This window comes from Anthonomus grandis, chromosome 1, assembly GCF_022605725.1.
Source record: "Anthonomus grandis grandis chromosome 1, icAntGran1.3, whole genome shotgun sequence".
NCBI lineage: Eukaryota > Metazoa > Arthropoda > Insecta > Coleoptera > Curculionidae > Anthonomus > Anthonomus grandis.
The window spans coordinates 10,917,920-10,945,828 of NC_065546.1; the positions used below are offsets into that span (position 1 = coordinate 10,917,920).

The window sequence follows — 27,909 nt, forward strand, 5'->3', positions numbered from 1 at the left end:
TTATTGGAGAAAATTGATCTCATTTCATTGCCAGATAAGATTTAATAAAAATTTAAAATTGACGAAATTAAATACCAATCTAACTAAATAGTGTTTCTAGATTTTTAAATTTATCATCAGAAACAAAAAATAGAGAGCCTTTCTAACACTTAACTATAGATCAATTATAATCTCTAACTCGATATTTATCGAGTTTTTCCAGAAAGTTGCTGTAGCTTTGAAGGAACGCATTTTATGACACATTTTTAGAGAAAAAAACATAGTTGCAATATAATTGACTCCAATAATACGCTCTTATAACCTTTGCACCGAATTTTGTATCTTAGGGAACATCCCGCATCTTAGAGAAAATGCAAAATATATTTAGTTCTGTACCTAAGAATAGTAACCCATTATATTTCTTATCTTAGGGATATTTATTTAAATATTAATAAAGCTTTAACTACAGAGACGAAAAAAATAAAAATAAATTTTAAATAATAGGAAGCAAATATTTACTTTCGTCGTCCATTTTGAAATCCGTAAGGTCCGATTGGGAGGAAATACCATTCACAACATTTTTCACTTTTATATACGCGTTTCCATTAATTACCCACGCATCTTTTTGGAGCAAACAAACAACACCCAATAAAATGCATTTTAGTTGAGTCCTCATTAATTTGTATACCGGAACTTTTCAAATGTTTACGATTTTTTAAGGTACCAAGGTACGAAGTACCAATACCCGTGAAATATCGCTGGAAAATAACACAAACATTGCAGGCGGATTTTACAGTTGCCGTTTTTTTATGATCGTTGATACCTTTTCGACTATTTCATTTCAATTTTGTCGCTAAAAGGGCCATCGATCATTGATTTACTTTCATGCACATCGGCCAATGACGATCATATTTTCTTGGCGGTAACGAAAACCACTATTTAAATTGAAGTTGGCACTTAGGTCATCATAAATTACAAAAATTAGGTATTGTTTAAAAGAATAATAGACGCAGTGAAGGGACACTAGGTACCCCAGTCACAACAAATCATTGTTTAAGCATATTTTAAATTTTTAGTGCTCTGTTTGGTGGACAAATTGTGGAGAACCGTGACAAGCTAATATTACTTACTCTAACGCCATCTCGTCCCTTCCCCGCCACATTAAAGCGAAAAAGCCTTTAACTTATAAATTTAAAAAAAAAACAATAATGAAATAAATTAATTCAATTTATACGCTAATGCCGATTTACTGTTCCAGATTAACGCGGTATTATATTTATAGAAAAACATATAAATTATTATGCGCGTGAAAGCGAGCATGAATATCGTCAATAATTTTAGTTGTATATTATTACCGTACATGTGACAGATATTTCATCTAAAAGTAATTAAACGGCATAAAGAACGCAATTAGTTCTGCATGATGAACTAATATTGGCAATATCGGAAATTTAGACGGGTAGGTCGATATTTAATAATTATTATAATTTAATATGTCTGAAATAAATCAAATTTGAATACGCTTTAGGATTATATATTTTTAGAAATATAGTTGCTAAAGTAAATTTTCAAAAAGAGAACAATCAAAGAAAAAGAGTCTTCTCGCAAACGTCATCTCTGTGTTATTTGGGCATATCGGCTAACCTAATAGAGACCCATTTGTTGGACCTTAATATGGCCTCCACCACAATGACTTTTATCGTGCCGGCTGAGATTACCCTTCGTTCTTTTGTACAGTTTTTTCACGTAATATGTTTACTGGATAATCATTGAAGCGAAAGAGCCATTTTACCGCCTGTCCCTTCCCGCCTTTTCCGCACAAAGGGAAGAGCTCAACGACGACCGGAGACAAAAGGAATGTGTATCACTGGGAGATAGAACCGAAAATGAAATTATTACTTCTTGCCTTTTCTTCCCTTAATTGTATTGAGGGAAGTGGCTAACGTCTTCTAACTTGATTTCCTGAATAGGCACTTTTGCAGGTATTAAATTTTATGTAATTTATATCTGGCGATTGATATATATAGGCTTACTCATTTTGAATGCTTATACCCTAAATCCTCTAAAAATACTATTTTACTATTTTAGGAATTCTCTTTTCATTTCTTAAATTTATTTTAACGCTCAGGAATATAAATAAAAAGATACTGACTAGTGAGCGATTACAGCTCATTAAGCATGGTACTAATTATACCTTTTGCATATTATTCTTTTTGCTATCTTTACATAATGAATACCAATACTGTATAAAACATTTTAAAAGTAGTCTAAAATGTCTTATCTTTAGTAAAAATGGTTAGATTTAATTTTTAGTAATTTTCATCAATAATAAGAATTATACGAAATTGACTAATACACTAGGTTTTGACGGTTTTATTTTTTAATAAATATTTTTTTATAATTAGAAGTGGTATTTTATGGGTGTATTGGTCATTTGTCAAAAAAATTATTTGTTTCTTGCCAAAGTTTTCAAGATCTTCAGGGCTCGACAACTGACAGAAAAAAAATGGTGTTTAACATCTTTTTTTTTACATAGAATAAATGTTTTCACGCCATAGAGTTTGAAGAAGAGGAGGAAATGGAAAAATTTTTAAAAACAAATTAAAGGCAAATTAAAAAAGTATGTACATATCAGAGGGATATAAACGTAGATAACATTGGAACTATTTTTTTAAGTACTACTAGCTGTAAAAATTATGAAAGGGATATGTGGGTTTATGTGTGTTATTAAGGCAAATTATTTGTAAATCTGACATCACTATATAAGAGCTAGTCGATGATACAGATACTTCAAAGAACGTATTGAATAACACAAATGTGATGCCCTAAAGAATAATTATTGTATCTAATTATTATAATTTATGTTTATTATTGTAAAAAATCAATAATTATTTTATACTAAATAAACCCGAAATACCAAATTTCAACCCAATCGGACGAATAGCAAAAAATTTATGATGGTCACGTGAGCCTAAAATCTATAATTTTAAAAATTAAATAATTATATCCTCAACAAATCCCAAATACTAAAAATGCATAACATCCTAAAACTCACCTAATACCTATATCCATATTCTATATTAAATAAATCAATACGATCCACGGTGTATAAATCCAATTATTTTTAAATGAATAAAAAGTGCCAATTTGTTTTTGAGTAACCCGACTTAGCATTGAAATGTGTGGAAAATACGGCATTTTTCGAAGACGTCAAACACTTTGCCGAATTTTCCTGGCCGCAATATACAATTTTCCCAAATTATATGCACATATTCGGAAAGCTCAGAGTTTTTCTGATTAGACGGTACCTTTAATTGACAGGTTTCGGGTAATTTTCATTGAAAATTTAGTGAAACTGTGACACCCTGCCGAAAAATAACATGCCGAAATACCTGCTGTTGGCTACCATATTGGATCATTTCACCCTTGTGGTGACGATTAAAGAAAAAATCGGAGAAAATTGACTTGTTTGAGAAAAACAATTTTTTTCGGTACTTCTAATGTACCTTGGATGCTGAAATTTTAGTATGTGTTGTAAAACAGAATTTGGGATCTTATAAATGAGGTTTCATTTTCTAATAATGTACAGGGACGCCGCAAATGAATAAAACGCAAAAACGCAAATATCTCAAAAACTAATCATTTTAGAAAAATTCTAATTACACGCAGATGATCGGATTATTATATTGTTTAATACCTGAAAATATGAATGGTCCAGGTGGCGCCACTAGAAAGGTATTAAAGAAAATATGATTTTTGGGTCGGATCTTCATGGGAAAAATTAATTATTGCTTGCCCTGTATAGTTTACAAAAATTTCGTTTATATGACATTTGAAGGAGAAAGGTTTAAGGTTTTATTTCGTGAAAACTATTTTTTCAAAATAAGTGCCGTTTAGCAAAAAATTCCTAAAAACTGAAAATGCCAAAAAAAAGCTTCAAATATGTCATTTCTTATATAAAACTAAGCATTTTCGCTGAAACACTTTTTTTATTTCAATTATAGTTTAGCTTGTGAAACAGTTTTAATTTTTTTTTTACTCACTTTTACTCGCTTATATTTACTCACCCTGTATACGGATCTTGCCCAAAAAGTATACAGTTCTTAGGCCCTCGATAACCTTTATGTTTTAAAAATTTCAAGTCGTTTAAAGGCTTTGAATTTGAGTTCTCGCCGGAGAAAGGAATTTCACACGTTTTTTTACCAATTTTTGCTTTTAATTCGGTACCGCTCGCTTTGTGGCTACCGAAAAAAAAATTATGTGCGGATCCGTAATTGCAAATTTTGTCGTTTTGCTACCCATACAGCCAAAGATATGAATTTTTATTTGCCAAAAAACACGATTTTTTACTCGGAGAGCACGTGCATAATATACTTGCTGACGCTCCTATATAAAAATGCCATTCACTTTACAGCACTGGTTAAATATGTTGGGGAACTGAATCATTGTTTTGATTTTATTAATATACATATTTTGGACGAACCAAAAATCTTAATTAAATGCAACATAAGTGAAATGCTTCATATTCAAAAACATAATACTGTCAACAGACGTGACACCAAAAACCTAAATTCTACGTACTCGAATCTAATTTAGAAATTACCTACTTAAACACCACAATCACGCAACAACATTCTGCATTCTGAAATTTCTCTCAAAATGTTTGCAGTATAATTTTTGACTTATTTATTTTACTAGTATTGTTTACAGTACCTAAAGGTACAAAGTAACACTGCAGTTACTAGCATTTTTCATACGTTTACGAACCAGACAAACACTTGCCAATTCGTGAGTAATTTCAAAACAGACTTTATTATTGTCTCGCGAAAAACAGGGCGCATTTTGAGCACTTAATAAAGTTAATTCTGTGAACTGATTAAATTGTTTATTTTTTAAATACCTTTTTACACATTTACTGTGTATAGATCAATAAGCTTACAAATTTTATTCATCGTTGGGTGATAGATTGTATGCCCTTAAATGTGATACCCTAAAATGATGTATCACACTAATAGACGAATTGAAGGTCACTATTCGCTGGTACGTGAAGTGATTCATTTTTTCTAGCACCGTTGAATAGACATTTTATTGCTGTTTTTAATGATGTTTCAGGGGGTTCTCATTTGACATATGAAAGTGTGGTTAGCTGGAGGTAAGGAGGTGATTGACAGAAATTTGTCAAATGCCCTGTATATCTATATCGACTTTTTTCTTTTAAATTATTAAGATTGATTTGGTTTCAAATGAAAGTACTATAGATACATAGATATACATATATGTATACATGTATAAGCATATCTCTAGTAAATTTCTTTACTCTATCGGTCTCTTGCACTTTACATATTTCATTATGTTTTATCATATTTTAATTGCGATACGTTCTCTACGTAACCATCCTTTAACTACATTATCTACGATTTTGTCCCTATAATTGTGATTTTTAAGTTTGACGAGAGAGAACTGCAACTGAATCGGTAGGTGTTTTTAAGTTTTCCTTTTCCCGCCTTCTTGAAACTCTATGACCTATATATTTAACTATTTTTTAATAGGAACTTATAGAAAATAAATAAAAAATAATATTTCTTTCTATCTATTGTAAAGCCCTGAAAATTCATTAAATATAGTGAAGTGTTGGCAAGAAGTAGTTTTAGTTTTTAGAAATAATTTTCTTAAATAACTGACCAACACACGAGAATATAGTATACAAAATATCACTTATAATACATTATCTCTGGTCAGAAATCCACAATAATATTTTTTAAAGCCGCTATAAATTTAAGATTACATCCACAGAAAATTATTTTGCCTAATCTTCCCTTTAAGTAAAAGTTGACTTAACCTTATTTAAATTTTATATTAAATAAGTAATTATGTAAAGTAGCCGTAAAAAAACAATTTTATTACCCATTTATCACACTCAATATAAGTAAAAATTTAAATATCTTAGAGTCCCCAAAGTGCCAGGAAAAACTAAAAGAATTCTTAAATAATGGGATTCAGATATTCATTCTTGCTATGCCCGCTCGTGATGGACTCTAAAATTACCTGCTATATCATTTTCCCTGCTGCATGATAAATGGGATTCTCCTAAATAGATTTATGATGGCTGGCGTAAAATATGAGTCCAAAACCAAATACTCTCTTGAACCGAAGAGAAGCGCGATAATATTTTGTCGGGAAAAAAAGCCAATTTCTTGTTGAAAATTTTTGTATTGTTAAAATTTATATGAAATTTTTTTTGGTAGAATAAAAGTAAATTATTACAACAATATATTTAATTAGTTTATATAGAACCAGATTTCCATATAAACTGAAACTTACTTGTGTAGTGTGGTTTTACGCCAGTGATTTAGCGCTTACTAAAACTAGTTAGATTTAATTCAAAGTACTAAAAATGTTAATTTTTCAAAGTTAAACATTTAAAAATAGTGAAAGCTACTATATTAAAAAAAAGATATTAATAAATTATGGCAAAGATTAAAAAATGCAAAGAAATATTGGGTATGTGTTTACACCCGGCAAACAAAAATGCTTCACCGATTGCATTAAGAGGACAACTTCAATACATCGCACGTCTCTGTTAGGAGCGATTAAGTAAGAGACATGCTATCGTTTTTTTTTTAACTTATTACTAAGACTTATTATTGTATGTTGTGACATTGATTTCTGCATGCAACACCTTCATTAGTTCAACGTATATGTATTATAATTTGTTATTTCTGCTAATATTAACAGAAATTCATCAAATCTTTTGTGTTTACTAATACTTTTTTCTGTATAACATCAATGATAAAAATAAAAGTGTATGATATGAAACTATTTATATAACAAATTAGTTATGAAGAAATTATATTATATAGAAACTGTACATCAATAGAATTTTGTTTTAATTAAACCAGTCGTATTCTGAGAAATTTGGAGTATATAAATACGAATATTTTTCTCAGGATTAAAAATCCTATAATAGAATAATAATTACATGTTATATTCTGACAATTAATTTCACGTCTTCCAGAAAGCTATTGTTAAATAAAAGTAATTAATTTGTCATTATAATTCTAATTTCATTCTGTTTCTGTTTAATAAAATATTTAAATTTACTTGATTCGAGTTTAATTTACTGGAAAAAATATTCAAATTAATTACACTCGTGCATCAAAATACCTAGATAATTCGTTCATTCAACGTATTTTTATAATTTATAGTCGTTTATTTTCATATATTTCAAAACCAACTCCGTAGGACTAGGACATTCTTTTGAAATAATAAAAAAAATATATTTCGTTCAAAAATTACCGGTTATTTTGATGCATTTATGCAGAGATTCCCTAAAAGTACATAGCTTCTTTATAGGACAACTACAATAATGAACAACATACGATTAAAATAATTCTGAACATTGTCATATTACAAAGACGTTGTTAATATTACATAGAATATTTATAATATTTTTTAATGCTTTACCTGAGTTCAACGAACATTTAAAGTGCCAAAATAAACAACTTTTTTGGTGAAATATGACAGTGGTTTGACAAAAACAAAAAAAAATGCTCATAAATATTAATGGTCCTCCGTTAATGTTAAGAGAGTTGAAAATTATTCGAAATTTGAAAGTAAATTATTCAAAACCCTTCAAGTGTTTTTCAAACCAAAAACCACTTTTGTCCAAATTTTGAAATTTATTTGCTTCAAAATTCTTAAACATTATTGATAAAAAAAAATAAAAAAAACGTATCGTAGTTATACTAGTGACAAAAATATTGTGTCACTATTAAGAATCAAAACAAAATGTTGACATTCTGAGAATAATGTATAATTATTGACATAGAACCATTTTCTTGTTTTGTAAAAGACTCGTTGGTAAAACTGGTTTTCAATTATTAATTTGTTTCAAATGACGCAAATACGAAAAAAAAATTAAAAAACTTATTTATTTAAAAACCTTTACCTTCTTTTTAGGATGGACTAAAAAAAATGTCAACCTACTAACTTCTGTTCCTTAAGATCAGCATATTTTCCAGATAATCCCATTTACATTTAAATTATGTTTTTCGTTAGGCGAAAAATTGCCATCGTTTCGCACCGTCTTTTTTTGAAATTGCTTTTATTTTCGGAAACCGCTCTTTTTAATTTCTAAGGACTTAAAGGCAAACGGGGCGGACTTGAGTCTTGAGCCGCGGAAATTTTCGAAAAATATATTCTTTTTTCAGCCGATAAGAACTTAGCGGATTAAGTCGGTTATTAAAATGCTAAAAACTCGTTGTTGTGGTTTTTTAATTGCCTTCTTTAGGTTTTAATATTGAATGCTGCAAAGTTATGTCATTGTTATTACTATAGAAAGCCGATTGGGTTTGCGTTTTAATTAAGAATTTTAGCTTCATTTAGGACTAGAAATGTATTAAAAATTTAAAAGATTTTGCAGGCTACCTTTGGTTCGGAAATCTTGAGTGCGCATGATAACATACTTGTAAATCGTTCCTTTTTATTTGGTTACAGGCAACTATTCAGATTTTCCTTACATCCAGTACTTGACACGTAAGTATTTAAAAATATTTATTATTTATTTTAAAACCCAGTTGAACAACAGAATAAAAAAAAAATTCTGTATCTCACTCTACTATATTTCATAATTTAATATATTGAACATTACCGAAACATTTCTCATATTCCATAAAATATGATTACGTGGGTATATTCATAGTATTCTTCAGCATTCTCTATTAGTACCAATAAGGTTAAAAAAAAATTACAATAAGATTGACCAAAACAAAGAAAACACACAGTCATGGTCTCACAACAGCTGAATATTGTGAAATAATTCTTAAAGGTTTTTAGTGTTTTTTTCTTTTAAATTAACTTTGTTTAGCCTAGTAATTTTAATTTTAGTCCTGATAATGCTTTAGCTAAAGCGAAACGCGTATAGGCATTTTTTTTATATTTGTAAGACTGTGACTGTGTGTTTTTTTTTGTGTTTTCGTCAATCTTGTATGTTGCTCTTTTTGAGAAGAATGGATCAGATTTTTGTACTTACAATAAGTGTAACATTTTGTTTCTTAATTAATATCGCAAAGTATTGTCTTTTGTAAGTCTTATTAATCTATTCACATAATAAATAGACAGTACCCAGTTATACTCTTTAAAGGTTTCTATTATGAATATTAAAGCATTATACTCAATATTCAAATATAAAAAGTTAACAAAAATGATTGAAACCCTCCCATATAACTAGTATGTACACATACTTCAAATGGAATATGCTTATTGAAAATATTATAATTTTCTTATTTGATCGAGATGCGGAAATACAAACACAACAAAATACCATGTGTAAGATCACATTTAGTTTGTGTATGACTTAATATATTTATTTTTTTTAAAGTAAAACATATCTAATTTGTTTTTTGGATTTCTTTTTATTATTTTTTATTGTTTCTCATTTACAAACTTATTTAAAAGTAAGACACTAAAATAAGTAATAAATCTTTGCATATAGATTTTTTATATATAATAATAATAATAAACGTCTTTTATTTAAGAAACAAATAATTTACAGTTCTGATTATCATACATACATTTCTATAGGGATATAAGAAAGGCGAAGTCTAGCCATGTGGCTACTCTTACTTAATCTACCTAATCCCTCTGAAGTGAAAATAAAACAATATCATGCAACTTATTAGCGAATAGCTCTTTAAATGTACGCACACATTGTAGAAAGAAAAAAAAAGTTAAAGAATTGTTATACACAACGACAAACTGTGCGATACAAAAGACGTAATATAGCTTCATCCAGTAGCAGGTAGAGATTTTCTTTAAAAAGTAGAAAGTTATATTTTGAAATAATTTCAAAGCCTAGTCCAGTTCAGCATACAATGCCAATACCTGTTTATAAATTCTTCAAATATATTATAAGGTTGGTTTATTACACAAGTCAGATACACTTTTCCTGGTTATTCTCCCATTTTTTTATTCATTCTTTTATTTTTTTTTATTAAGTATTGCCTCAACATGCTCATTTTAAGTGTCTTTTTGTCTTTAGTAAGAAAGAAAAAAAATCCTTTCTTATTCATGGTGAGTTTGTTGATTAAATAAGAACAAACGCATTTTGTATTTAAATTTGTTAATATTAAATATTTTAAAATTATCAGGTATGGAATTATATAAGGTGATTGCATTATATGAAAGGGATCTTTTATACATGTTTTATGTAACGGGATGGAGAATTTGTTTTTGTTTCTAATATTTTGTCCATGCATGCTTGTCCTTGGCAGAAATTTATTTTTAAGAGTATTCGAGGTGTTAGTGGTATTGAGAAGCTTATGCACAAAATTTGAAAGATGTAGTTTTCTACGGCTTTCCATATTTAGCCAGTTAGATTTTATAATTTTATGAGTAATATGGTCATGCCTCCTGATTCCGTATATCAATCGACAGCATGCGTTCTGTACCCTTCTTATTTTTTGTTTATCGAGAGCTTGAGTACTAATGTCTCGCATAAACTTTTTTTCAACGAGTAGTTAAGAATGTGCCGATTATTATATAATAATTTCAGCGCACAGAAGCTTTTTCTTGTTATATTCTGAACGTGTGCACTAAATCTAAGATCTTCGTCGATAGTTAGGCCAAGATTTTTTGCGCTGGATACAAATTTTAATGTAGTATCATTTATTTTTAATTTTAAGTTGTTTTTAATAGAGTGTCTTTTGATTTTGCTGCCAATACATAATAGTTTAGTTTTGTCAGAATTTAAGTTTAGGTTATGTTCAGCAGATAATTCTTTAATTACCTGAAGATCAGCGTTTATTTTATCGGCCATTTCTTGCGATTTGCTATAATCAAAAGAGACATAGATTTGTGTGTTATCCACGTATGCTCGTGTTTTACAGTATTTAGGTGCGAGAATTATATCAATAGTGTAAATAATAAATAGAAGGGGTGATAAAATAGCTCCTTGTGGCACACCCGACAGAACATCCAATGCATTCGACGTAATATTGTTATAGACCACCTTTTGCGACCGTTTGCTTAGAAATGAATTAATTAATTGAACAGAGTCCGCGTCGAACCCATAATATTTTAGCTTAGCTATAGGAGACGGTGATCCAGAGTATCAAAGGCCTTGGAGAAGTCTAGAAGTACTAAAATATTTATATAGCCTTCATCGCAGGCCCTGAATATATCATCAAGCACAGATGCTAAAGCAGATACTGTACTAAAATTCTCTTGAAATCCACATTGATTATCAGGCAGGATTTTATTAACAGTGAAATAAGTGAATATTTGGTTATAAAGGATTCGCTCAAAAATTTTTGACAGGATGGGAAGAATACTTATGATCCTTAATTCAGAAAAATGGAAGGGCTGACTATTCTTTGGTAGTGGGATTCCCAGAGCAGTTTTCCAGATTGTTGGGACTTGTTTCTTCTCTACGGCCGTGTTAATAATGTGTAAAATTATATGATCTATTAAGGGGCTACATATTTTTAGCATTTTTGCATTAATTTGATCTGTACCAACAGCGTTAGTTCGGATGTTATGTAGAGCGGAGTGTATTTCATCTATTGTAGCTAAATAAAATTTGAAGTTTATTTCTGGGTTGAATATATGGGTGTTATAATATAAAATTTGATTATTTCAAGGCTTTGATATGGATTGCAAAAAGGATGTAAAATAACTATTAATTTCATTAGGATTTGAGAGGTTACTTGGTATAATGTGTTTTTTTTTTGTGAGTGAACATTTAAAGCTTGAAGAGTTTTCCAGAGTTTAGCTGTATCATTATCTGACATTAGACATTGTCTGCTGCAGCTCTAGTAGCAGATAATGTCTGGTTACGAATATTTTTATAGAGTAAATGGTCAGCGTCCGATCTAGTTTTTCTATACTTTTGCCAACTTTTATCTCTCAATACTTTTAGGTGACGAATGTCATCATTTAATCAACCGAGCTTTTGGTTTTGTTGCTCGGACCTCTATTATGGGAGCATGTTTATCAAAAAGTTCTATAATGAAATGGTTGAAAAGTTCTAGTTTACTTTCTAAATTCTCTTCCCATAAAATTTGATGCCACGACATATTTAAAAGATCATTTTCAAAATTTAGTTGATTAAAATTTCTAAATGATCTAAAAAAAAAATATTCTAGGAGGTGCTTTTTTAATATTAAGAGACATATTAACATATACTAAATTATGGTCAGAAATTGCATTTGAAGATATCGTTCCACATTGTTTTACTATGTCAAAATTATTGATAAATATAGGATCAATAAGAGTGTTTGAGGTCTCCGTCACTCTAGTAGGCTCATTTATAAGCTGTTGCAGACCATAAGACTCAAAAGTATCCAGTATAGGATTAGACAAAAAAAAAAGTTGATGTTAAAATCTCCCAGGTACAAAAGTATATCCGCTTGAAGAAATGTCTCAGATATTATGTTTTCAAAATCATTTATCATATTGTTTATATTTGTGTTAGGTGGTCGATAAAAAGCTCCAATTATTATATTTTTATTTGGAAATGTATTTTTTTAAAATATGTATTTTAGTTGATCAGATGTTTGAAAATTAAAACCAATAGTTGTATGTTTTAGATTACATTTTACATAGGCACCAACTCCCCCACCTCTATCAGATCGATCCTTGTGATAAAAACAGTAGCCAGGGATATTCAGCGTATTAACAGATAAATTATTGTTTAGCCACGTCTCGGTTAACATAACAACATCGAAGTCATGTTTAACAACCAATGAGGTAAACTCTTGAAAACCATTGAAAAGCGATCTTACATTGAGTTGTGCAACCTTCATGCTTTATAAGAGAACACAGGTATATACAAGTATAATAGTGACATTTTTCATTACCAAATGAAACTTATGCAACTAAAGGAGTAAATGCATTAAATTCTAAAAAAATTATCAAAACAAAAACAAAAATGTTATATGTTTTAAAAGAAGTAATATTATGTTATCAATATTATTTATATATATACTGAACCAGAGATAGGCTTACAAAATTAGTAGCTGTCAATTTAATTATTAATTAAATAAATATTATAACAAATTTACAAACGTTAATCCCACCTAACCACTGCAAAAGGCAAAAGCAAAGAAAAAGAATAAATAAAACAAAACAGCAGCTCAAGCTCTTCACAAATTTACCTGCATGAAAACAGCTCCACTTCTATATTAATACAGTCAAAAAGTGGTTTGTAAATTAATTTTAAAAGAAAGAAAAAATTATATAATTGTGCAAATGTGAAAGTTTTACTAAGAGAAAAAAAAACGATACTATAAAATGTATAAGAAAGCAAAAAAAGATATTATAAACTACTATACTGGCGGAAACCTTCCTAGGTATTAAATAAAAAATATTAAATTATAAAAAAAATTTATTTAAAATATAAAATATAAGAAACAACAATTTGATTTTAATGATATTTGTTTATTTTTTAAGAATATTAACATGGAAAGGCTAAACGAAAAAGGCTTCTAATATAGTTTCGTATGACTAATATTTTCTTTGAATGAGATATTACAAAGTTATATGTTGTTTAATTGATATATTTTAAAATATGTCAATTTCTAAAATAATATATTGTCTAATTAACGTGAAAAATAATTAAGAAATTTCCTCCTGTTTTCCCCTTTTCAGTATTATTTCTCAAAAATTAGATAAAACTAATTTAATTCATTTCATTTATAGTCATTTAGTAGTATTTTCGCATTTTGTTTGTTATACTTACTTATTACATAAATCATGCTTGTGCGAGTACTTGGCAAGTTATTAACTACGATTTCAGAGGTAATGATCTAAAAAAGCCTTAAAAGATTAACCCCAAAGAAGTAGAGATTTTATTATTTACAAGGAGATGTAACTTTGGCATATCATTAGCTATGTTTCTGAAAAAAGTGCAGTAATAATAATCCAGGACTGTTCGATTTTTGGGAATCACATTTGATTCCAAATTCTCCTAAACGATCAAGAAGACATTAAATTTAAGAAAATTTATGCTATTTGGGCTTACTGGAGGGCTTTTAGTCGCACTTGGGGTCTATCCCCTTAGATCCATTACTGTCAACCAAAACTCTTCTCACATACTTCTCACACTCCCATACCTATCGTTTAATGGCCTTGTAAGGAGAGCAAAAAGTCGGACTTAACTAGATAATATCGAACGCCTTGCATGCCTAAGCATAACGGGTTCCATGCGAAAGGCGCCAACTAGATTCTATTGATCCCTGTTTCTCGATCTTGTTATGCAATTCAGGGTAATAAATACTGCTCATATCGCAGATAACAGAAAGGATAGATCTGCTCATAACAGAGAGCAGTGGTAAAACTCTAATTAGCTTTGATTGCTAAACAAGGAGATCATTAGGTATACAGGTAATACCAGAATTAATAATGAAGCTGATGCAAGGTAAAGAGCCTTATATGTCTAGGCAAACTTGCTGAGGGAGAACGCTACCGTTGCCAGGATTCAGAGCTGCTATTAAGGCTATTAGAGCCAAAAATATAAACTCAAAGATGGAACTGGGGTGCATAAAGGCTGTGAAGTTTAGCTTGTCTTGGTACTTGGCCACCCGGGGCATGAAGGAAAAAAAGGAAACGCAGTCCGTTGCTAGACTAAAATCCGCAAAACGGCAAGTTGGCCGGAATCTTACAATGGGTATAGCCAAATGTGTACCTGTTGCATCGAGGAAGAGTCTGCTGGACAAGTGGATCTTTTTTATAAAATTAAAGTTCTTAAATGCATACCCATGTTATGTATAAATTAGAATCAAAATTATTTTGTAGTAACAAAAATCGCGACAAAAATAATATTGGTTTAAGAGCTTTTTTTAAAGAAATTAGAAAAAATATACATTTTTAATGTACAGAAATATTCAAAAAAAACTAAGAGAAACTCCTTGCTCTTAACTTTAAAGTTTGTCCTCATAAAACACGTTGTAAACACGAAGTCACTTTATAAGCTGCTTATATATTTAAGCAGCTTATAAATGACTTGTATTATTAAATATATTGTATAGTTCCATTAACATCTTAAAAAGTTATACTGACTCTTAGAAAATATTGGCAAATAAAGGCTCTTAGAAACAATTTGCTAAATTATGTCGAGATTAGACAACAGAATAGCTATTTTCAAAACATATTGATTTCTCTTTCCCACTACCGTTGAACAAATATTTTTACAAGCTGTCCTTTCAATTTTTCCGCTTATAAAGGATTACAAAGGCTTTGGGCAAACAGTTGTGATGTTGCTTCGCCTGTTTGACATGGCTTCTCGTCTCTCAACTTTTACCTTTGACTTTATTAAGAAGTTTTTAAAGGGTCAGTTACTTTTTATATTAAAGTTAGATCGGATTGAACTTTGACAAGGCCTTTCATTATATTTTTCCGTTGAAGGGTAATTTTTGAAAGTTTAAAAATGACATTTTGTATATACAATACATATAAATATTATTATTAAAAGTTCTTAGCTTAATGATAATGGCAAAGTTACATAATTTGAGACCGCATTGAATATTTAACCAATGAGAGCATTTAAGTGATGCGGACGGAAGCCAAGAGACTTTGAATTGTTCAATTACTCTGCTGGTGGAAAACTATAATTTAAGCGAATCGCAATCTCCGAAGTGAGGTTCTTTTTAATTAGTTCTTACGTGCCTTTAAATTGTTTTAAATGGGATCTTAAAGCCAAAAAAAGTTTAATTCTCTGTGTAGATTAATTGCACTAGTTAGCACAGTTTTATATATTTAGCGCCTTTGTAATAATCCTTAAGAATTAATAAAAGATTAATAAATGCCACAAAAAAAATCTAATATTAGGTTTTATTGCATGAAGGCAAATTAAAAATTTAGGTTTATATACGGTTATAAAATAATAGATTTACAAATTTTGTGTTTATTGATTGCTAAATGTATTAAATCCTAGTGTTTAATAACACAATTTTTTAATATAGTTATAACACAAAAATATTTTTCGTGAGTTTTCCTGGGATTGTATTTATTAAGGTTATGTGCAAAAAAATTCTCTAAATTATTGTAAGAAATATTTGAGCAATAAATCAATCTAATATCGGCTTATAGAGGGTGTTACAAAATTCGGTGCAAATATTTTAAGAGCCTATTGATGGAGTTAAAATAAGACTTTTTCTTTTTATAACTCTTAGCGGCGCCTAATTTAGTTGGTCAAAAAATACCAAGTGGAGCCAAAATATTTTTTTATGAATTTTTATATTTTTTGTAAAATTGTATTAATTTAATACGTTAGTAATAATAAAAAAATTAAAAAATGAAAATCTGCCAATCAGTTTTTTGTTAAATTTGAATAATTCGGTGGATCATATTGTGGACCACCGCGACACAAAATAAAAAAACTAAGAGTAATATAACAAATTTATTTAAAAACTCATACAAACTTGGGCACTAAAAATTACGTTGCATGATAACTTTGGAAACACTTTTTACGTTTTCCCAAGCACAAAGGGATTTTACATATGAAACATACCCAATCCGTCCTTACTGGGTTAGCCTTAGTGCTACAGCGCGCATCTTCTTCTGGTACTCCTTGTAGGTTGATGAGCAGATGACTGCTGTCTTATCTCTCTAATGGTACGTAAGGTTTGTATTTTTTATTTCAACATCTGATGGTGCAACCAAATTTCTCTTTCGATTTATAAGCGTTTCTGAGATTAAACCGTTTATGACACTTCGTCTAAAATCTTTAGCAGACATTTTTGGTAACTCCAACCTATTATAAATAATATTGGAATTTACAATTGATGCATCTAATAAGTAAAAAAAATATTCGATGCCACCACTTTTTACTGCGACGGTGAATCTTGTAGTGAGAAAGTCTTTGGTCAAATATGTCGACTCCATTCATATTAGAATTGTAGTCGATTATAGATTGAGGACATGGAATTTCAGTAATTTGTCCACTTCTTTCTTTTCTTTTTACTGTTCCTACATCTTCTGGCTGATGAAAATTTGATAACATGTGAAGACATCGACGGTCTTTCCATTTTGCAGCTAACAATCCGGTTCTGCTTGTAAACCATTGCACATCACCGCGTTTCAAATTCTTGTCTGGTTTAAATTTTGGCATATGACGACGATTAATATTTACGGTTCCAACAGCATGGATTTCTTTCTTCCAATTGTTGAAATAGATCGACGCTAGTAAAAAAATTATCAACAAATAACACATGGTCTTTATTTTCTAAGTGTTTTATCAAATTTGTAACGACTCTTGAACCAAGGCACTTTTTTATCTTACCAGTAGGTGATTTTCCACTGTACAAATCAAATTTTAGGCAACAACCAGATTTATCAGTTAATATCCACATCTTATACCCCCTTTTGATTGGTTTTTTTGGCATGTACTACTTAAGGCTACTACGACCCTTTATTTAATCATTGACTCATCAACTACGACTACTTGATTACGAATTAGGTATTTTTCAAAGTTATGAGTCAACAGTTCTAGAATAGGGCGAATTTTATATAGCTTATCATAGTCTGGGGAAGATTTTCATTAATTTCACAAGCATTAATTTCACACTGATTTGTAGGGACATAGCTTTTCCCAGTTGAAAGTTTTTCCTGCTTGGCATAAAGATTTGTTTGAAACACTAAAGTATCAATAAATTCCTTATAACAGTTTAAAAATCCTATACGGTGTTGGATCATTAATGTCTTTGATAAACTGAGGAATTCCAGAAGGTTCGGTAACTTGAGGAAGAGGATCAGGTCTATGAACATTAGACCAAACAGGAATTTTACCTTTTGACCAGTGTTGTTGTAGTTCGGAAAGGGGGATATTATAACTTGGATCTTTCTCCTCAGAAACCGGCAGATCTTCTTCCATATCTGTAATAACTGTAGGAACTAAAGTTTCGTCCTCTATATTGGACGAATCCATATCAATTTCTGACTGAGACCCCGAAGTTAGAAACCTCCTACCGCCTAAATGGCAATGACTCCATACCTGCAAGAAAATATTGTATAGGTATTTTATAATTAATGAAACTCAATATTCTAAGTGGAGCGGTGGTAGTAAAAAAGGACCACATAAGTGTTTTATCAAATTTGTAACGACTCTTGAACCAAGGCACTTTTTTATCTTACCAGTAGGTGATTTTCCACTGTACAAATCAAATTTTAGGCAACAACCAGATTTATCAGTTAATATCCACATCTTATACCCCCTTTTGATTGGTTTTTTTGGCATGTACTACTTAAGGCTACTACGACCCTTTATTTAATCATTGACTCATCAACTACGACTACTTGATTACGAATTAGGTATTTTTCAAAGTTATGAGTCAACAGTTCTAGAATAGGGCGAATTTTATATAGCTTATCATAGTCTGGGGAAGATTTTCATTAATTTCACAAGCATTAATTTCACACTGATTTGTAGGGACATAGCTTTTCCCAGTTGAAAGTTTTTCCTGCTTGGCATAAAGATTTGTTTGAAACACTAAAGTATCAATAAATTCCTTATAACAGTTTAAAAATCCTATACGGTGTTGGATCATTAATGTCTTTGATAAACTGAGGAATTCCAGAAGGTTCGGTAACTTGAGGAAGAGGATCAGGTCTATGAACATTAGACCAAACAGGAATTTTACCTTTTGACCAGTGTTGTTGTAGTTCGGAAAGGGGGATATTATAACTTGGATCTTTCTCCTCAGAAACCGGCAGATCTTCTTCCATATCTGTAATAACTGTAGGAACTAAAGTTTCGTCCTCTATATTGGACGAATCCATATCAATTTCTGACTGAGACCCCGAAGTTAGAAACCTCCTACCGCCTAAATGGCAATGACTCCATACCTGCAAGAAAATATTGTATAGGTATTTTATAATTAATGAAACTCAATATTCTAAGTGGAGCGGTGGTAGTAAAAAAGGACCACATAAAAACAGTGTTTTTTTTTACAACATACTAATAAATATATATAAATTAAATATCTATACTTACTGGAATTATGTAAGCTATCACTTTTTGCAGGATCTAACAGTATTTATCAGTTTAGACACAGACTTTTGCTTATTTTAACCTGAAATTTAATTCGTAACAGGTGTTTCATCAATGCTGCTATCCACCGAATAAGAAATCTAACTGCCATAGTAAAAAAAACGTTAAAATGTCCACGGAGCGAGCTCCAATAGGTGGTTTAAATTTTGTGCTTCGGCAGCGCATTGCAAAGCAACATCAAAATATGGTCTATTTTTTGAATACCTCAGAGCTACAGCCTGCCCAAATTGCTTAAAGAAAATTGTTTTTTTGGAACACTGACTACAATTATACATCAAATCTTCTGGAAATTTGCATTTTGAAAAAGTCCTAATTGTTTTTAGTTTTTTTGACATTTTCCGTCCCAAAAAAGGTGTAAACTCAATTTTGGGAAAGGATTCAGAGGGGTTTACCTTTTTAATGACTCAGATCTCATGTTTTCCATAAGGAATTTGAGACTGTAGAACACCATCTAATTAGCCATAAGAAAATCTAGGATTATCGTTTTTTGCATTTTTTGATAAAATTAGTTTGATTTGACAAAAAATAAAACAGTTACAGCCTACTTTGTTTTTTTTTATTTAATAGATTAATCGGGTTTAATAATGCTGCCCTTTCTTTTATCAGCGATTTTCTCGAAAACGCGTAATTATATCGTAATTTTAGATTTTTTTATGGCTAACTAGATGATGTTACTAGATTTTTCAATTTTTTATAGGAAACATAAGTTACGGGTCAACAGAAGAGTAAGCTGCCCTGAATCTTCCCTAAAAATTAGATTTAACCATTTTTGGGGACAGAAAATAAAAGGAGCACCTAAAAAATAGAGACATGCAAATTTTCAGAAGAATTGATGCTTAATTGTAGTTACGATTCCAAATAATCGATTTTCTTCAAGAAATTTGTGCGAGCTGTAACTCTGAGGAGGTGCATTTTAGCACACATGTTTATAGAAAGAAAAGCCTTATTTTAACTCCAACAATATGCTTTTAAGATATTTTTACCGAATTTTGTAACACTCTGTATATATAGTGAGAAGATGGTTTTTAAATGCTAGTTTCAATTGTATCTGAGTTTCTAAATTTAATTATTTAACTAGATTGTTCACGAACCCTAGGAGAAACCGTTTCTCCATCTTGGCCTATGTAAATCTGAATACAGCAGATTTTAGTAAGGAGATTTCAATAGTCCAAAAAAAAAAGAAAAATTATATGAAAAGGGAGAAAATGTATATAAAAAAGAAGAGTTGGAGAAATATTGGATAGTTACATCTATTACTGAATCTTTTCTACAAACCTCAAATTTGATTTTATCGTTCTAACGGATCAAAAGTAATTCCAAGAACTGTAATTTTTTTTTAGTTTTAATTTTTTTGTTATATTATAATTATGTTCTGTTTTAACATACTTAGAAATACTTTACTTAAAAAATGTGATAAACACGATCACATAGCTAAGCCATTATTTTGTTTACGCATTTTATTAACAAATCTAAAAAAAACTGGCCAAGTACGAATGTGAGTTATTGTTTAGGGTATATTATTGTATTGTATTGTATTGTATATTATTGTTTAGGGTAAGATTTTTGAGCGAAGTAGCAAAGTCAAAGCAATTTTTTGCGAAAAAGGGGTTCTAGAAATTCGGTATTTCTCTGGAAACGAATACACAATACATATTGATGGCTGAGAAACTTCAATAAACCGTACAGGATTCCGTAGGTTCTTGAGTTCATAAGGCAAACTTTATTTATAGAAGTGCTAAAAAATAGGTGCAAAAAATTCTTGCAACTCGTCCAACAAAAATTTCGAGTCCTCTTGAATCCTAACAAAGTACGTTAAGCTCAAGAAAGTCTCAACTTTAGCTATTTAATCAGATCTTATGATTACCGTTAGGCAAGAACCTTATCAAATTTTGTAGCAAATAAGTTCAATCATTTTCTTTTTTTAGGGAATTTAAATGTGCAGCATTAAAGTTGATATTTTGATGTTTTTTTTATTTTTAACTTGGAAATTATTCAAAAAACTAATAATTTAAGCACCTGAATTATTTTTGTTGGATATGTCTGTCGTTTGAAAAATATTTCCTGGGTCAGTTGCTAAAGTCTTTTTGATATTTCTATTAATGTTACTAGATCTTGAATAGAGCACTACGCCTTAAAATAATACGCAATTCGGATCGAAATATAAGATGTTAAATTTTCGCTGCATATTTATTTTAAAACTATTTAAAAACAGAACATCTACCATCCATATTAAATCTTTTGACTCCATGGACATTAAAATATTGCAAAATATAAAAAAAAAACAAAGTAAAATATTTGAGGACTATAACGATTTACCCTTTGTAATACTCCTGATGACATATTAAAGTTCTTTGTTAAATCATTCGAAACTTTGACCTTTACTGATGCGCTTCGCAGCACAGTAAAAAACTTAAAGCTTACCTCCAACTTATATAATTTTACCCAAAGCAAACCATGTAACTCGAAGTGAAAAACTCTAAATCCATAAAAGCAACAGATATTGAACCTTATTGAAGTGTTAACTGGAGATGACTATGAGCTGAAAGGGTGAACACAATTATTATCGGCCCAACGTATATCCTTTTGAATAACAGTTTAGACTTCGGGTCAACAACAATTTCTTAGTCTGGCTGTTGTTTACATTACAAATTCTTACTAAAATACTAAAAACCTCAGCAGTCTGGTACCAAAATATTTGCGGTTTATTTCCTAAAAACCTGGAAAATTAACGAAACTTGTAAAATAATTCGACAGATAACCCTTTAGACAAGAAACTATTGTGCTTAGATATTTTAAATTTCTCACAAATTTAATATACTTGACTACCGTAGTTACTTAGGTTATGCATAATCTTTAATAATAACATATTGGTATATACTAATTGTAGAATATTTACAATTCAAGTATTTACAATTATCAAGCTGGTCATCGATTTAGTTATAATAACCAAATATATGTTTTAAAAAAGTCAATTATCATGTTACTATTAAACTGTTAACCAAATACTGGGAATTTTTCTAAATTATATTATTTATCTAAATTTCCTATTATTATTGCCTTTATCAAAATATTTTTTGAAATTGACTTTAGTACTCGCCGCGAAGTCTCTTATACGACGAATCGACTGAAAACGTTTTCTTCAAGGTATAATTTATTAAAAAAATTAAATAAACAGTGATCAATTAAATACGGTAGCTGCCTAATAAAACTTTTTGAGATTTTAGCAAGAAATTATTTTAAAAAGACACCTGTTAACATCTCTTTAAGATTAGTTTTTTCTGCAGATATCTGGCTAGTTTTAACAGTTTTTTTATTCAACGCTCTATAATGCTCAGGTAATATTTTTTAGCAACGGTTTTAACTTCTGTTAAAAATTTATAGTACACAACACCGCAATAATAAAAAAAACATTAACTTTATTTTTCATCGATTTTGACAATATTTTTTGATTTCAGTTGAGTTAAAATCCATTCCGAAACTTGTTGGCTAGTTTGCATAATAAATTTGAAAACACAGCTCTCATCACTTGATTCAATGCATTTTAGGAATATCTGGTCGAAGTTGACTCGCTCTAACATTTCTTCAGCAACCTTTACACGATTGACTTTTTGCTGAGAAAGTTAACAATTTTAGTACAAACTGATTCGTGAGACGTAGAAATGCAGGAGATACTTCTTTTAGATTTGAACAACGATTTTCGGTAAAAACTTTAAGTTTACTTGAAAGTATTGCTGACCGGCCAAGGTGTCGTGTTAATTAATAAATCTCGTACTATAAATGAACTAAATGCCGGATGGCGCTTAGAAGCTGAGTCATTAGAAGGGATAGTTGTACCAACTTAGCCGCAAAGAAAATTTGGACGATGCGTGGGTGTGGGCTTTTTATATAATTTTTAAAAGATTTGATTTTTGACTCATTGTTAATCGAATCTTAATACAGGTACATCATATTATTTGACCATAATTTTTTTTCATTTTTGTGGCATAAAAAAACTAATTGTCATTAAAAAAAATAGCAGTACATTAAAAATTAATAATAATAATTTACTAAGGAATAATGATACTATTAAAATAAATTGACCCAATTTGCAAAACACAATATCCAAATTACCCGTGCATGTGTGTCTTTACATGTCTATAAAAACGAATCAGATTAAGAGCTTAGTCTCATTTATATAGCGGTATTATAGCGGCAGTTTATATAGCGTATTTTTAAAGTCCCCCCATAAATCAAGAAACAATTTTGTATAAAGAGCATTAAAGTTGATGAACAATTCATCATTTCCCCTTTGACATTCGCGACTCCCGGTGTTTTAATCAGATTACGGTGTATTTTAACAAATTATTTGTTTTGTATAACTAAAAGTCTAATTTTCCTTACGGGTCTCCCGAGTTCATTAATTAAAAAAGTTTTTTCCGACACGAAGGGACAATATAAGGTCATTAAAATAAGTGCACCTTATTTTCTAATTCTACTTTAGGAGGCACGGCGATTATTTTTGAAGGATTTTTTTTCTTTATTTGTTCAAGGAAAAAATTAATAGAGGTGGAAAATTTCCGTTATTATAGGAAATTGTAAGTAAGGCACAGGAAATCTTGATATGCCATTCAAATTACAGGAAAAGAAACATCACTACAATTAAAAAAAAAAGAATTGTTTGCATTTTTTAGCAAATTTAACCTTTTATTTTAAATGGAATTTAGAATTACCTTTATGAAATAAGAATAATTATTCTGAGAAAAAAAAGTACTAACGGTACGGTATTAAAGTAGGTTCAATTGATCTCGAGCAGCTTAGTAGAAGGGAATCCAACTCAAAACTGTTCCATTAGGTCCTTTTATTTTTCTAATTATAAACTTAGTGGAGAACGCCTTGTAATAAACCATTTAAAACTATAGATCCAACTGTTATTTGAAATCGATTTAACTTGGTAGTTAAACTTTTTATTTAATATTCATAGATTTGTTAATTATTAATTTTCATTTTATGGTTCACCTATAATAAATATATATATATTTAGTATTATTTTAATGAATGCGTATTCCTTTTTTTTTTTTTTTAAATAAGTGCTTTTTTAAGTAAGTCCGAATTCTTGACTCCAAATATCAATATAATACAAAAAAAATGTCAGGAAAGTCGATAAAAGAATTCGAAGAACTCATCCAGTTAAAAAAAAAATTTTCAGTATAACTAACAAGACATAATAAAGTATAAAATTACAGAAATAGGAGTATAAAATCAACCAAGTACTTACTTTAATAAAACCAATTACTTTAATAACATTATTTCAGACCACATATGTGAAATAATTTTATTAAAGTACACCGAAACCACTGAGATGCAATTGAATTTAATTTACAAGCTTTTTTACTATAGATGGGAATCACTAATTTTAAAAATAAGCAAGAATACCTATAATATCTACTAATGAAGTTTAAAAACTTATAGTCCCGAATTGAGAGAAACTTGTTTTTGCATTTCTGGCTTTAAGTCATTTAAAAAGTTTTTTATTATATTAAAAAGGGTACGCGCATGCAGAATTTGTTTAATCCTTAAGAATAAAATAGAAAACTGGCAAGACGAAAAAAAATTCGATTTTATTATACATTCAATAAAAATTTTAGTAACAACTATTATAATTTTTAAGTACTAGAAGAGTGTTTGTTATTTTTAGCAACTAAAGAGTATGCATAACTTAAATGGGTATGGCAGCTGGATGACTATAATATTCTGTGGGCAATTATAAATTAGACATTAGATAACTTTATTGCACAGTGTTTTACATACGTATTCGTATTCGTAATTAATAATTTTAAGCTAATTTTTGTTTAATTTTATTATCCAAAAAAAAATCACATTTTAATTTAGTTACTGTGCCATTAAATTTGAATAAAGTTTAAATGAATTTATATAGTCTGCTAAACTAGCACTTTTTTTGTTGAACTTTTAATATAATAATTAATACATTTTAAGAAAAATGCCAAAAAAATATATATATTTATTAAATTAAGAAATGCTTTGTAAAAGTTATAAACTGTGATCTTTTCAAAAACCATTTGTCATTAAAGGGTTTACTAAATAAAATTGCATTACTTAAATGAGTGTAGTACCTAAATAGCTAATAGTAGTTTCGTTACATCGCGTACTGATATGAATTCTTAAAAAGTAGTCGACTCTAGGTTGTCTTATACTAAATGAAACTTTGGGAAATTGTTACTAATTTTTTTTTAACAACAAATGGCATGGAATCGCTAGTGATAAACAAAACCAGTAAAAAACTTGTCTCAGAGTTTTCAGATGACTGGCACATTTTCTTTTATTATTTAACATTTTTTTTAAAGTGTTATGAGTTGCGCATTTCTAAAAATTTCTATACAGGGTGCCTCAAGTAGAAACAATGGCGTCAACATTAATTTTCCTAAATAGAACCATATGCCTAAAGTCTATAAATGTATATATATAATGTATAAATACCTAAAGTCTAATGGTTTGTCATATATGATTTAGCAGACTAACAAAACATCCCAAGACCCCCGCCCTCAATAAATTAATGTGTGAGCAAGTAATGTGAAATACCTGTATTGTTGCCACCAAGGTCAACGGATATAATCCCGTTAGATTTTGCCTTATAAGATTCTAGTTTTTATGAATAGATCAAATAATGTTGATGATTTAAAGCAAAGAATTCGACGAGGAATTAGACAAATCGATTAGCAAGTCATTGAAAATGTGCAATTAAAAGTTATTTACCGACTTTAAAAATGCACTAAAGTAAATGGATATCAAATTAAATCACTTGCCATAAGTATTGTTTATTTTTTTTTAATATCGTATGTTTCTTTAGTCTTATAAATATATCGTAAAATTATAAAAAGTCTTAATATACGTGGTTGTGTATCATTTAAAAAATCTATACTATTAGTTTCTACTTAAGGTACCCTGTTTAGGAAAAAAATTTTATGCAAAAAATGCGCAAATGACAATAATATTATAAATTTGTTCCTTATAATGTGAATACATCATATATGTTTATATAAATTTTATAAATGCTCCATTTATGGTCCAAATGAAAACTATTTTTATATCGGTTGACCGTAGCCTGGGAAACTGTGACACGAAATAACAAAGTTAAACTTTAACAGTATGCAATTAATTAATGATTAAATATAAAACTTCAATTTTGTGTCCTGACAGGAATATTTCTAATATTTGCTTAACCCAAACACCATAATAAATAGTACTATAAAATATGCGTTTTAATAGTTTTATCAATTTGTTTTCTATTTGTACTTTAGCTATAATGCTTAAACTAACTATAATCAGTTTTATTAGTAAAAGTATTTTACAACTATATTTTGGCAATGATCTAGACTACTTTCAAACAATAAATCTAAATTTTCATTTACTTTTTATTGAGTGTTTTTATTAGTGTATATCCAACCAATAATAGGTTTTGTATGCCTAAATAAAATAATTACTTTATTAATTTATTTTTTTTTTATTTATTTATTAATGACGGAATACCCCATTACATAAGATAACTGCATAATAACAGCATACTAGCTAAGATAAAGTTATCTAAGATAAGCATCATAAGTCTTCTGTACTATAATAAAAACAAATCAAATTACAAAAATATGTAATGCATAAACCGAGATATAAGCTTAAAAGCTTCAAATATTAAAACTAAATAACAGCATTGACCAATTGCTTCTTAAATAAATTCACTGGCAGGCAAAACACTTCAATGTTTCAACTATTTATGAGTTAACAGTAACGATCTATGAGAGAATTTTGACCAAACAGGGTTTGTCTGGATACTTTAAGACTTTCCATAAGACTGAGTCGATTTAAAAAAAAATTTGAGCCAATCATTACAATTCTTAATTAGCTTTCCAAATAGGCTCCTTCTGCGTAAATGCAGCGCTGCCAGCAAGATTTTTAATCATTGAAGGCGTCACGAAAGGCATTCTCCGGAATAGCCTTAAGAACTGCGGTGCTGCTGATTGAATCCCTTCTGTCGTCTCAAAATGCTTGCCTTTTATCGGTCTTTTCAGGCGAGGAAACAAAAAAAAGTTCGGGGGAGGCACATATGGGCTGTAGGCTGCGGAAGCGTTGAGATGCTTGCGTTGGTCAGGTAGCTAGGCACAAAAAAGGCAGTGTAAGCCGGGCCGATGTCGTGGTGCAACTTCCAGTCGGCTGCGATATATTGTCGGACCCGATTGACTTTTCGTTTAAGTCTCTTGAACACTTCCAAGTAAAACTTGGCGTTGACGGTTTGTCCAGAAGGAACAAATTCATGGCGGACGGGGCCTTTGGAAAAAAGATGAGCACTTTGGATTTGTTCGATCTTTCCTTTTTTGGGCGAGGAGATACCGTCGTGTGCCACTCGGAAGATTGCTTATTTGTCTTGGGATCATACTCAAAGATACACGACTCGTCACTTGTGATTACGTTATTCAAAAATTAGGGGTCACTTTCACACATGTTCAAATTTTCTTGGCACACTTCCACTCGTCGCAATTTCTGGTCGTCAGTCAGCACTTTTGGGGCCATCTTCGCGCACACCTTGCGCATGTTCAAATTCTGTATCACAATGTCATGAACCACAAATGTTGGTAAATTTAGCATCTGGGCAATTAAAGGAATACTTAGTGAATGGTCTGATTTCCAAACTTTGCGCACACGAGTCACATTGTCGGTATTTCTCGAAATGAAAGATCTTCTAGCACGGTCTTTCAAATAGGCCTGGTGCACACCACTTTCTGCTAACGCAACATCTGGGTAAGCCTGCTTGATCATATCAAACGTCTCTGTTGCAGACTTAGCGAGTTTCACATAGAATTTAATAGCGTAAAAAGATTGAAAAGCACCTCTTCTAATCC

At 30.0% G+C, this 27,909-nt stretch overlaps 1 protein-coding gene across 7 annotated transcripts in view; it reads left to right on the plus strand.

Annotated features, from left to right (window-relative positions):
• The window catches only part of LOC126744524 (tyrosine-protein phosphatase Lar), a 1,889,525-nt gene that overhangs the window by 1,456,380 nt on the left and 405,236 nt on the right, over nt 1-27,909 (plus strand). For 5 of the 7 annotated variants that reach the window (XM_050451972.1, XM_050451980.1, XM_050451965.1 and 2 more), the window contains one exon: nt 8,476-8,514. The exons of the other annotated variants lie outside the window; for them this stretch is intronic. In XM_050451972.1, coding sequence (XP_050307929.1) covers nt 8,476-8,514 — 39 coding nt within the window. The remainder of the gene's footprint in view (nt 1-8,475; nt 8,515-27,909) is intronic. 7 annotated transcript variants of the gene reach the window in all.